The 13,216-nt window shown below is 44.0% G+C and overlaps 1 protein-coding gene across 1 annotated transcript in view; it reads right to left on the reverse strand.

Moving 5' to 3' along the window:
- The window catches only part of MRRF (mitochondrial ribosome recycling factor), a 43,016-nt gene that overhangs the window by 13,005 nt on the left and 16,795 nt on the right, over positions 1 to 13,216 (reverse strand). The window contains exon 5 of the mRNA XM_081103282.1: positions 12,668 to 12,759. Within this exon, the coding sequence (XP_080959408.1) occupies positions 12,668 to 12,759 (92 nt within the window). The remainder of the gene's footprint in view (positions 1 to 12,667; positions 12,760 to 13,216) is intronic.

Consider the following 13,216-nt stretch of genomic DNA (forward strand, 5'->3'; position numbering starts at 1 on the left):
ATGAAGAGTTTACTCATGAAAGTTTTTATCAACAGAGAAAGGGTAGGGCAAACAATCTATGCTTCAGTAAGATGACTTTCTGAGATCTGACTAGTAATTTAACATCTCATGCACATTTTAAAATACAAATGCTCCCAGCACATAGCCCTGAAATTTTCTTTCTTCAGTATTCATTCATGCAGTTTACAGTATCATTCTACAGCTATTTACTGGGCACCTATCATGTGCCAGCCACTGTGTCAGACACTAAGGACATAGCATCAAACACATTTGTGTTTAGCCTTAGCCAGTTTGGCTCAGTGGATAGAGCGTGGACTGAAGGATCCCAGATTCTATTTCGGTAAAGGGCATGTACCTGGCTTGCAGGCTCCATCCCTGTCCTGGTCGGGGCGCATGTGGGAGGCAACCAACTGATGTGTGTCTCTTACATCGATGTTTTCTCTCTCTGTCTCTCCCCCTCCCTTCCACTCTCACTAAAAATCAATGGTAAAATACCCTCAGGTGAGGATTAACAACAGCAACAGCAACAACAAACTAACTGAGTTTACAGTCTGGCAAGGAACACAATCATTAAACAAACACATGCACAGTTAATCAATATGATGCAGTCTTAATAAATACAATAAAGACAAAGAGACTTCAATTAAAATAATTAGCAGGGAAAGGCAGTCTGACCAAGATCTCCTTGTGGCTCCAGGAACTACGTGTGGTGATAACTAAGCTAAGTGATATTTAAGTAGAGTAAAGAGTGTCAGGGCTAAGGGAAGATCATTCCCACCAGACAGAATGGCCTCCGTAAAGCACGGGCACTTTTCCAATAAGAAGGAGGATACTCTCAAGACACTAAGAAAAGGCAGTGCATGCCCTGGCTGGCTTGGCTCAGTGGACAGAGTGTCAGCCTGCGGACTGAAGGGTCCCAGGTTCGATTCCGGCCAAGGGCACATGCCTGGGTTGCGGGCTCGATCCCCAGTAGGGGGCATGCAGGAGGCAACCAATCAATGATTCTCTCTCATCATTGATGTTTCTAACTCTCTCCTTCTCCCTTCCTCTCTGAAATCAATAAAAATATATTAAGAAAAGAAAAGGCAGTGCAGCTGCAGAACGGCACACAGAGAGGAGAAAGATGGCCCAAGTGAGGAGGCTGGAGAGGCTGGCAAGGGCAGGACACAGTACCGGTAACATCATAATGAGTCTTAGCAGAACCCTGGATGCACAATGTGGTACAGACATACAGAGGAATAGTATTCAGCCTTAAAAAGGAAGTTCTGGTTCATGCTACAACATGGCTGAATCTTGAAAGCTTTATGCTAAGTGAAAGAAGCCAGACACACAAGGACACATATTATATGATTCCACTTATATGAGGTACCTAGATGGTCAAATCATGGAGACAGAAAGTAAAACAGCAATTACCAGGGGCCTGGGGGATCAGGCAATGGGGAGTTGTTATTTAATGGGTACAGTTTCTGTTTGGCAAGATGAAAAGAGCTCTGGAGACTCGTTGCACAACAAAGTGAATGAACTTCATTCCACTGAACAGTACATTTAAAAATGACTAAAATGGCCCTGGCTGGTTTTGCTCAGTGGATAGAGCGTCAGCCTGTGGACTGAAGAGTCCCGGGTTCGGTTCCAGTCAAGGGCACAGACCGGGGTTGCGGCCTCAATCCCCAGTAGGGGGCATGCAGGAGGCAGTCAATCAATGATTCTCTTATCATTGATGTTTCTCTCTCTCTCCCCCTCTCCCTTCCTCTCTGAAATCAATAAAAATATATTTTTAAAAATGACTAAAATGGCAACTTTTTATGTCTATCTTACCACAATTAAAAAAAAGTGGGCAGGAGGGAAGAGTCTTAGTAGACTGTTCCCAAGAACAACACAGAATACCATAGCTGTTTGAGGGAACGTGATGAGATTTGTATTTTGTGTAGATGGCAATGTACAAACCAGATCTACGTGTGTGGCTAACGCCTGCAGAGGAGCCTCCAGGCAGGCAGCGGGGAGCTCAGGACACGCCCCCAGGAGCCTGGCTGGGTTGGGTGATGGAGGCAGAAGGCTTTTCCGCTCGGGTCAGAGAGCCTCCCAACACAAGGCAGGGGTTTGGCTGAGCTGGCAAGGTCACACTTTGTTTGTACAAACTCCTCCAGCAGGTCTTCCAGTAACATCCTGGATGGGGGCCTTCCTGCACAATTCCTTGAGCGTGTTCCCACAAACAATGAGCTGAGGGCAGGCCCGCTGGTCACTCACACAAGCAGAGAGGCCCACGGACTGAAAGATGCTTCCTCTGGTTTCAAGGAGAGCGGGGCACCCATACAAAGCCATTCGCCAGGTGTGTATCAGAGGAAGCTGTGCTCAGCTCGGGCAATTACAGTACAAATCTGTGACAATATGACAGCTCTTGACTTCAAAGGATCTTTGGTCAGGAGAGTTTAAAGGATTAAAAGGACATGCGCTAAAGCCAGGAAGACCTGGAGTCCCAGCTCTGCCACTTGCTAGCTTTAGAACTGTAAGCGTGCTTCCAACTTCTCCAGACTCACTTTCCTCACATGCCAAATGGGGGTAAGGGTGTTTCTAAGAGGGTGGAAGCAAGATTACGAGAAATGACAGTGTATATGTGCTATGGAAACTCAATTCATGGTGGCTGCATTCTTCTTTTAATGCAGAATCTCCAGGACTTGGGGATAGAGGATGTGAGTGGTGAGGGAGAGAATGACCAACGGGTTTAGTCACTTGGAGCGTGGGCTATCGAGTGGGTGGTGAGCACAGAGGAAAGAATGGGAACCGAGGAGGCAGCAGGCAGCCGGGGCAGTGGAGGCTCAAGTTCTGCTCCAGAAGCTCAGGGGGACAGGCAGAGGGAGAAGGAAGCATCAAACACATCTTTGACAGCTTGTGGAGAGAAACCCTGTCACCTCCTCCCTGGGCTTCAGGGAGACCCCACCCCCACCAGGAGCATCGGCCTGCAATCAGCAGACACACGCCTTGCCTTGCTTGACTGCTTGTCGGTGGGCGCTGGCCTGAAGGAAATGTTTTTGTTTGCGTAGCCCAGCCAGACTTCCTATGCTTCTAGGTATGCAATTCCCCTCTCCTCGCACCCACCCCCCTTTGACTCACAGGTCTGGCTTACGTGCCCTAATGTCTCAGAAAGACAGTAAGTGTCTTTTTTGCCCAAAGGCAATCATGCATGTACTCTGCAAGGGCTTCTCCCACAGCAGAAACTTCACTTCTCTCTGGGGACACACTGGCCACTTGCTTTCAAAGGACTGTCCTGTGACTGAGGCCTGGCTAAGCCAGACACACCATCCTGAACAGTCCCTTGTGAGGGAAAGAGAAAGGAGGTTGAGCTCCGAACTCTCAGCTGAGTGACCTTGATTAAGTCACTCACCTTCTTCCTTGTCACCCCAGAATGATGGAAATCCAAGTCCAGGAATGAGTGCAATCAGCTCGAAAGCACAGGAAAAAGAACCCGGGTTTGGGGACCACAGCAGACTTGATTTCCAATCCCAGCTCTGTCACTTACAGAGTAAATCAGTAACTATGGACAATTAACTTTTCCTCTCTGAACCTCAGGGAAGGATGTCTAGAGAAGCATCCGGGAGAACTGTCTCTGAAGCCAGACTGCCGGGGTGTGAGACCCAGATCTATCATTTCTTAGCTGTATGACCCTGGGTAAGTAATTTCACCTCTTTGCCTTGGTTTTCCCATCTCACAAATGTGTACAATCCCATGAACTTAGTGGGATTGTTATAAATATTATGTTACTAAATGTGCTAGCATGTGATGATGTGTTCAGTAAACATTACACGTTTTTATTTCCTCCAATTGTCAAATGGGGGGAGAGTAAATGCTACTTTTCTCCCACAGTTAGTGTTAGGAGCAAATGAGAAGGGGGATGGTTGGAGAACCCTGCATCTATAGGTACTGACTATTCTACAGCTGCTAATCATATCAGCAGTAAAAGTACTAGTGATGTGTTCTACTGAGAGAGAGGACAGCATGGTGGCTACGAGCCCGGGCTCTGAGAAAGACTGCCTGTTCTTCCACTTACTAACCGTGTGACACTGGGCACAAAGAACTCCACTCCCTGTGGCTCATTTCCTTCACCTGTAATAGGGGTAATAGCACACCTACCTCAAAAGACTCTTGTGAACATATCAGTTAAAATACAAATAGCACCTGGAACAGCAGTGGGCACGTAGTGAGTGCTCACATCCACTGACTCCGTCCACACTGGCTGCATACTTTCTATGCGCCAGGACCTGCTCCAGGAGCGAGGGCGACAGCTTATGTATATAAGCAACAGCTTCTGCTTATATGTACACGAACAAGGTGGCAAAAGTTCCTCCTATTCACATTTTAGTGAAGGAGGCAGAGAGAGAGAAAATAAATATACAAAGTGACACATAAGTGCTGTGAAGAAAAGAAAGCAAGACAGGGAGATAAGGAGGAATCTTGTCATCACAGTAAGCGTCCACTTACATCTGCCTGGACATCTGGCCCAATGTCACCTGCTCCCCTTCAATAATTAACACTCGCAGAGCTCTTTCCACGCGCCAGGCTCTGAGCTGAAGTGCTCTGCACGCATTAGCTCAGCGAGTCTTCACAGCACCTCCATGACATCAGCGGTATCATCACCTGGACTTCACAGGTTAGAAGAGGGAGGCTCAGACAGATCAAGTAACCAACCACACACGTTCCCGGGAGACCTGGGAGTTGAGCCCAGTGCAGTCTGACTCTTGAATTCCAGACCTGGTGCCAGACCAATCTAAGCACTAACCTTACAAGAATAGCAGTGCTGTAACATTAAGTTCTGCTTAGATATATAGGTTGTTACTACTCTTCCAGCTCCCCTACAAGTCCAAGTGCAGTGGGGAGAAAGGGAATCTATAGAAACGGCAATGGACTAGTGACCTGACCTATAGCTGCCAACTGCCAGGTCCTGCGAACAGGTGCAGGACACAAAGGGTGGAGAACAGAGGAGGGGTGGATATGGACGAGCCTTTCTTTTGGGGTGTAGTTTCTGCATAGGTGTTGGTGGCAATTTTCTCCTCAGTCTAAGCCAGTGATGGCAAACCTATGACACGCGTGTCAGAGGTGACACACGAACTCATTTTTTTGGTTGATTTTTCTTTGTTAAATGGCATTTAAATATATAAAATAAATTGTAGAGAGCTGATATAGGGTTAAGCCTCGGACTGACCTGTGGGCAAAGTCACAAACAATTCCCAGCTTAGAGGGCACAGTCCTCTTAGCATAATTAGGCTTGACCTTATGAGGCTCCCTAGATCTTATCTGGGAAGCTAATGGGCTGAGGAAGTGCCAGAAGTATAACCATGGTGTAAACAAGTGAAACTCACAAGAACAGTGTAAACAAGTGAAACTCACAAGAACAGTGTAACTTTGGAAACCACTACCTTGTTTACCTCTCACTATAAAATAAAGGCTCAGCTTGCCTTGGGATCTCTCTCTGAGGCCTCAGCCAGGCACAGGGAAGATCCACGGAGACTAAGGAAAGCTAGAGAGTTCTGAACGCTGTCTCCGTGTAAAACATTCTTCACCGACTCCGTCCACACCTTTGGGAACCCCTGGACCACTGGGGCTGGACCCCAGCAATAAATATCAAAAATATAAGTCTTTGTTTTACTATGGTTGCAAATACCAAAAATTTCTATATGTGACACAGCACCAAACCCTATAAGTTAGGGTTTTTCAAAATGCTGACACGCCGAGCTCAAAAGGTTCACCATCACTGGTCTAAACTCTACTCTTGATTCCTGATGGAATGTTCTTGTGTGTTTAAACCAGAACATCTGTGCTGGGACCTGAAATAACAAGAGGTGCTTCTAAAAAGCCACAGGCCAGGTGGGAAGCAACACTGAAGAGGAGAAGGCAGGCATCCTAAAGCCTGGAAGGCACGGGAACGCACTGAGCAGAATGAATGGCCCTGAGAAAGCAGGGGTGGCAAGCAGGCGGTGGAAATGAATGGGCTGGAAAGGCAGCTGCAGTTGCTCAAATGCAGTTTGTGGCTGCCCGGCCCAAATTAAATTATTAGGCATTCTTCTCTGATTTCTCTTTTCTTTCAAGATGGATAAAGGTCTATGTGTCAGGGGGTGTTGCAAGAAAAGGGAATATTTCCTGGAATGTGCACATTATACATAAGACCCCTAGCACAAGATCCACTAGGCGATACGGCAGCTAGACAAGGAGGCCACAGAGCTGGAAGGAGGTAGGTTCCTGGTCAATATTCCAAGGAGCAATGTGATAACGTGGCAAGAACGGGGGCTTCAGAAACAGACAGATCTGATTTGAATAATCACTCCTCCAATTACTAATCTGTGACCCTGAGCAATTACTTAAACTAATCCCCAGTTTCCTCATCTGTATTATACCCTTCTCAAAGGGAATTTCTCTGCAGCCACACACAATGAAAGTACCATGAAAATGTGCACACTAGCCATGTTATGCAAAAAAGCAAATTGTGCCAAAACCGGTTTGGCTCAGTGGATGGAGCGTCGGCCTGTGGACTGAGGGGTCCCGGGTTCAATTCCGGTCAGGGGCGTGTGTCTGGGTTGCGGGCACATCCCCAGTGGGGGATGTGCAGGAGGCAGCTGATCGATGTTTCTCTCTCATCGATGTTTCTAACTCTCTATCTCTCTCCCTCCTCTCTGTAAAAAATCAATAAAATATATTTTAAAAAAGCAAATTGTGGTACTGAGATATTTAATGCTATTTATGTAAATTATATGTTGTATATGCGTTTTTTGTTTTGTTTTAATCTGGAAGAATATATACTAAACTTACCAATAGTTACTTCTGGGAAGAATACTTGGGGAACAGTAAACAGTTTTATTTTTCTGTAGGATTTGAATTTTTGCAGGTCTGATCAGTCAAGTGGGCATATGAACAGTCTCCTGACATCACAGTAGTGCTGTGAGAATTTGGGGAGAAACTGTAAAGCTCTCAGCACAGCATCTCCAGGCAATAAAACTTTAGTGTAGCTGATTAATAAATAGCACCCAAAATTTGATTAGATTTCAGTGAATCTTGATTAAAGGGGATGTTCAAATAATCTATCCAGTTGACTGACTTCTCTAAATGAAAGAACACTAGCCAGGGAAGAATACAAAAGCTATACACATTGTCAGTGGGTACGGACATAACCCGAGCTTGAGGCTCGCTGGTCTTTGGCCGACAGCCAGGAGAAAACCCTGCACACAGCTACACAGAGCTGCATCCCCAGGGCTGTGAAGAGGACTGAGTGACAAGGACCACTTTGGGCCCCAAGTCTGACCTCTTACTGATTCAGGATTATCTTCCACATACTTCCCCAAAGGATCAGAGGCAGATTACAGTAAGAGGCACACACTCAGTCAACTAATTTTAAATGAGAAGATAAGAATTGAAGGAGTATAATGAGGGTGAAGCACTAACTGAGATCTGCTGCAACTAAAAATAAAACAGCTCTGGGCATCCAGAATTAAGGCAAAAAAAGCAAACTTGCAGGCTGTCATTAAGCAGAGGAAGAATCATGATCAATCAGGAAAGGCAAATTTTCCTAGAACTAAACTCAACATGTTATAATCAGAAACTGAGCCTAGGAAGTTATGTTTCTGATTCCCTCCCACCTCCCAAACTCCTGACATCAGCTTTGGTGTGTTAGTTTCCTCTGTATAGCTTTGCCAATTTCCAGCTCTGTGACCCAGCTTCAATGCCTCACCTCTCTGAATCTTAAGTTCCCTCATCCTTAAAAGGGAATGATGATCCTACTTATATATGAAAGGGAATGAAAGAACATTTGCTACCATTAACTGGGTGCTTGCTACACATTAAAATCATTACCTCAAAAAACAACGTATCATCTCACTGAAATCTCCCAATAACCATATAAGGCAAGACCTGTAAGTATTTTACAGATGAATTCTCTGAGAGTCAGAGAGGTGGAGACGGTTGCCATTATCACACAGTTAAAAAGCAGACAAGCCAGAACTCAATTTCATGCTTGTGTGCTACCAACACAGAAATGTAACTGTACTTTTCCACTTTCCCTGTGTATATGAAGCACAGTTCCTAGCACATAGTAGGTACTCAACATATTAGTTCCCTTCCTCACTCCTTCCTTTCCTCCCAAAGTGTGTGTATATACAAGCTGGGGCAAAAGTAGGTTTACAGTTTTTCCTATGGAAAATAATACAATAATTAATAAATAGTAGTATAAAAATAAACTCTGTTTTGTGTACTCACAACTGTAAAGCTACTTTTGCTCCACCCTGTGTGTACTGTATATGTGTGTGTATATATCTAAAATTCAAAGTATACTAAAATAATAAAATTACATTTATATAGCTTCTTTCCTCTAAGGAGATCATACTACTTAATCTATTTTCTCTACTAATCCTACCAAATCTCTACCTATCATTATTACTTTGCTTATTTTACAAATAAGGCACTCGAAAGCAGCAAGCTGCTAGGGTGACATGCCCAGAATCAAATGGAAGTCACTGCCAAAACCAAATATAAACCTTGGTCCTTTTTTCATCTAAATCAACCTTTATCCTCTCATATGACGCAGCCTCCATAATAAAGAACAGATCATTCATTTTTTATCTGGAAAACTACCAAGCGTACAATTCCGTAAGGGGCCTCATGACCTTGCCACCTTGTCAGAGGGAAGAAAGTATATAAAAAATGAGGTTTGCAGGAGCAGACGGTTTTGGTCCGTCAACTTTCTCTTGGATTACGCCCATTAGCTAACATAAAATAATGTAAAATAGAATGTAACAGAGCCCCATGTCTTTGGAAATTCAAGTTAAACTCACTGATCCTTCAAACTAATATACACGGCACCAAGAGTGATCGTTAAGTCCTGCTAAGTCCTGTGGGGCTGCAGAGGTGCGCATTATGTGAGCTAGATCTTTGAAAGGCAAACATGATACACAGTCAGGCCACTCGAAGGAGAACTGAAGCCAGCAATGAGCATTCGGCAGCATAAGTTCATAGCTTGGCAGAATTCTGGAGCCCCGAGAGGGATCTGGCAGACCACTGAGAGCAGCCCCTTCATCTAGTGTAGGAGCAAACCAAGGCTCAGGGAGGTTAAGTGGCTTTTCTAAGATTTCAGACAGGAGAGCAAGAACTAAAAAATAAACCTGCTGACTACTATCCATTCCACTTGCAAATCTCGCTTCTAATGCCCATGAGTCCACTTAGCAGGTTCCAGAATGACACATCTGTTCCGAGAGTACAGGAGAAAGAGCCTGCACGCTGGTAACAGAACAACTTGGGGTTCAAACCCTGACTGCCACTTACTGACCATGTGACCTTGGGCAGGTCCCTTTCCCTTAATTTAAGTGTTTTCATCTATAAACGGTGGGTAAGAGTGTGCTTCCCAAGTAAGCTGCAGGTAATATAAACAGAGGGCCTAGCATAGTCCGTGAGCTCCATGAAGGCAAACATTAGGTCTGCCCATTCCCAGCATTCAGCACCAAGCCTGGCACATGACACATTTGCAGAAAATTGGCTGAGCAAATCAATGAATTAACCAAGCAAATAGGTCCTGGACTTGAACCCAGGTCTACCTGATACTTAAGTACTAGGCTATATCGCTTCCAATTCATATGCTTTCAAGGCAGAGTGTTAATTGTTACAGAGTACCGAGAACACAATGAAGTAAGATTGCCATTTTCTGGTCACAAAGCAGGAAAAATTTCAGTGGGGAAAGTTCCTGGACTCTCAGTTTGGGGATTAATTCTTGTTGCTAACCTGGGTGCATCTTGGGGCTTTGGAACTAACTAATCGCGGTTTAGGTCTCGGCTACATCATTAGCAGTGTGAACTTGGAGATGTTACTTTACCTCTCTGAGCTTAACTTTCCATACCTGGGGAAAAAACCTACCTGGAGGGGATGGTATGACAATGAGGCAACATGTGTAAAAGAATACAGGGGAGCCCTGGCCAGCTTGGCTCAGTGTATAGAGCATTAGCCTGCGGACTGAAGAGTCCCAGGTTCGATTCCGGCCAAGGGCACATGCCTGGGTTTCGTACTCGATCCCCAGTGGGGGGCGTGCAGGAGGCAGCTGATCAGTGATTCTCTCTCATCATTGATGTTTCTATCTCTCTCTCATTCTCCCTTCCTCTCTGAAATCAATAAAGAAATATTTTTTTAAAAATACAGGGTAATATGTGGCACAGAAAGACACTCGACTAGTGTTACACTCCTTTCCCCTTCCAGTTATTTGAAAGCTTCATTCATTCATTTCACTTAGTTCTCCACTCAAATGCCACTTCCTTCCTGAACCTCGATCCACAATAAAACCCCCAACTCCCTCTAACCCCTTATCCTGCTTGTTTGTCTTCACAGTCCTTACCATCACTTGGCATTACATTATGCATTTCTTTGTTTTCTGTTTACTATGCCTGTTCACCTACAAGGTAAACCCAGGACAGGGGCTTTTTGTTGTTTGCTGTCTTTACTGCTATATCTCGACAGCGAGGAAAGTACCTGGCATGTAGTTAGTGCTTAATAAATATTTGCTGAATGATGGAATGAATTACTTTAATGCACTTTGTAGGAATAGGGACTTAAAGATAATTAAGAAATTGTGCCCTGTTCTCAATGGTTAGAGTGCCAGCCTGTGCACTGGATGGTTGTAGGTTCATTTCTGGTCAAGGGCACGTATCTGGGTTGCAGGTCCCCCGCGCCCCAGTTGGGGTGCTTATGAGAGGCAACCAATAGATGTGTCTCTGTCACAGTGATGTTTCTCTCTCTCTCTCTCTCTCTCTCTCTCTATCTCTCTCTCTCTCTCTCTCTCTCTCTCTCTCTCTCTCTCTCTCTCTCTCTCTCTCTCCTGCTCCTTCCTTCCACTCTCTCTAGGATCAATGGAAAATATATCTTCACTCCTCAGGTGAGGACTAAAAAAAAAAGGCTAATTAAGAAATGAGATTACGGAGGAGAAACTAATTCTGTCTGCTACGGAATCTGAGCAGGCGGAAGATCCATATCTCACCTGGACTACAGCAGCTGCCTCCCCACTGTTCTCCTTGTGTCTACTATGTTCCCCTACATTCCATTTGTTGATCAACAGCCAGAGAGACCCCCAAAACTCAACATCAGATCGATCAGGTCACTCCCCTGTTTAAATCTCTCCAATGTCTTCCCATTACAATGAGAATAAAGCCCAAACTCCTACCGTGGCCTGACCATCAGCCTCTACTCACTAGTCTAACCCCCTTTCCTAACACTCTCTCCTCCCTCCCTGAGTTCTGGGCACAATGGCTTTCTCTTTCTTAAACATGTAAAAATCTTATCATTTTTTTCTTTTTTAATTTAAAAATAAACATACAGTAGTCCCCCCTCCCCCTTACCTGCAGGGGATATATTCCAAAACCCCCAGTGGATGCCTGTGCATCATACTGAACCTTACACATACTATGTTTTTTCATAAACTTACATACTGATGATAGAATTTAATTTATAAATCAGGCACCGTAAGAGATTAACAACAGTAACTAATATAAAATAGAACTATTATACTATAATAAAAGTTATGTAAATATGGTCTCTCAAAATATTTTATCATACTGTACTCACCCGTCTTTAGTTTCATGGGTAGATGATTTGTGCTTACTACCGTAGATCTTAGCAACCTCAGCATCAGATTTTTTTCTTTCTTTATGAAGTTGAGAACTTTCACCTTTTCAGTTAAAGGAAAATGTTACAGCTTCTCTTTGGCATGTCCAAATTGCCAGCATCACTACTCTTGCACTTTGGGGCCATTATTAAATGAAATAAAGGTGACTTGAACACAAGACTTCAATACCATAAGTGGTCGATCTGATAACCCAGACAAGCCACTAAGTAACTAATGGGCGGTTAGCATACAAAGCGTTGATACGCTGGGCAAAGGAATGATTCACATCCCAGGTGGGATGGAGCAGGACGGCTTAAGATTTCATCACACTACTCAGAATGGCACACAATTTAAAACTTATGAATTCTTTATTTATGGTATTTTCCATGTAATACTTTTGGGCTACAGCTAACCACAGGTAAAAACTGCTGAAAGCAAAACCACAGATAAGGGGGACTGCTGTATATTTTTTTCATTTAATACTCTAAGTTCTATATGTTTATATAATTAACAATATCCTATTCTTATGCCTAAAATTCTTCAACAAGCAAGGACTAAGGTAAAAATAACTCTTCAAGGAACATGGATTCGAGAGTACAAGTATCGAGGTGTTTTCTGACGTGGGCCTTTGTGCTGGCAGTTCCCACTCCCCGAGGCTGACCCTTCCTCCTCATTCAGCTCTCAGCAAAGGTATTTCCTTAAAGAGGCCTCCCAGGCTAAAACTGTCCCTGCCACCATCGCCTTCAGCAAGTCTCGTAGCATCTCATTATCTGCAATGCCTTTATCTGCTTATGTGTCCCATCTTCCCCACCAGAGCATAAAGTACATGAGGTCAAGGACTTTATCAGGTTGACTGCTGCATCTCCAGCCCTCATACACAGTAGATACTCAATAAATGTTTCTGAATCAGTAAAAGTGGACCTTAAAAGATATTGGAATTTGCCAGGAGGAGAAGTACAGGTAAAGTATGCTATCAGCCTAACAGTGTCATGGGTGTTGGCTTCCCCAAGGAAACCAACATCAAAATATGTAAATTTCAGCCAAACTTACTTGGGAATGGGTACCCGAATTAGCGTCCCTTCCACTTCTGGGTTCAGATTCATTCCACTTTCTCTTATAGCCTTGATAGCTGCAGCTGTACACTGAAAACCAGATCAAAAGGTAAACAGAATTAGTAAATAATTATTACCAGATGCAAGCCCTCTGTCGATAACTGGCAACCCATCTTGGCAGAACATGGAAACATTTAGTTCTGTTACCAGTAAGATCAGGAAGTTACATTGGTGTAGAGTGCTTTGATCAAGCAGAATAGCAAACTATGTCCACTCCTGGTACCAGTGTACTGCGGGAGGAAAAAAAGCAAAGAGAAGGAAAAAATAAAAAGAAAACAGCTCTGCTTCTTTGAAAAGATTTCAATGGTTTGAGGCAAGACAGATCAAAACCACAATAAATCCTCAAGGGAGGGGGGCTGGTCTGTACAAAGATTGGTGTAAAGACAGATGAAAGATTTTATACATTAAAAATTCCAGTTGACATTTTACACTCAAAATATACCCGTGCCGACTTGGAATGAGTAAATAAATTTAACTCATTCGTAGC

The sequence above is a fragment of the Myotis nattereri genome (genome assembly GCF_964212035.1).
Source record: "Myotis nattereri genome assembly, chromosome: 12".
In the NCBI taxonomy this organism is placed as follows: domain Eukaryota; kingdom Metazoa; phylum Chordata; class Mammalia; order Chiroptera; family Vespertilionidae; genus Myotis; species Myotis nattereri.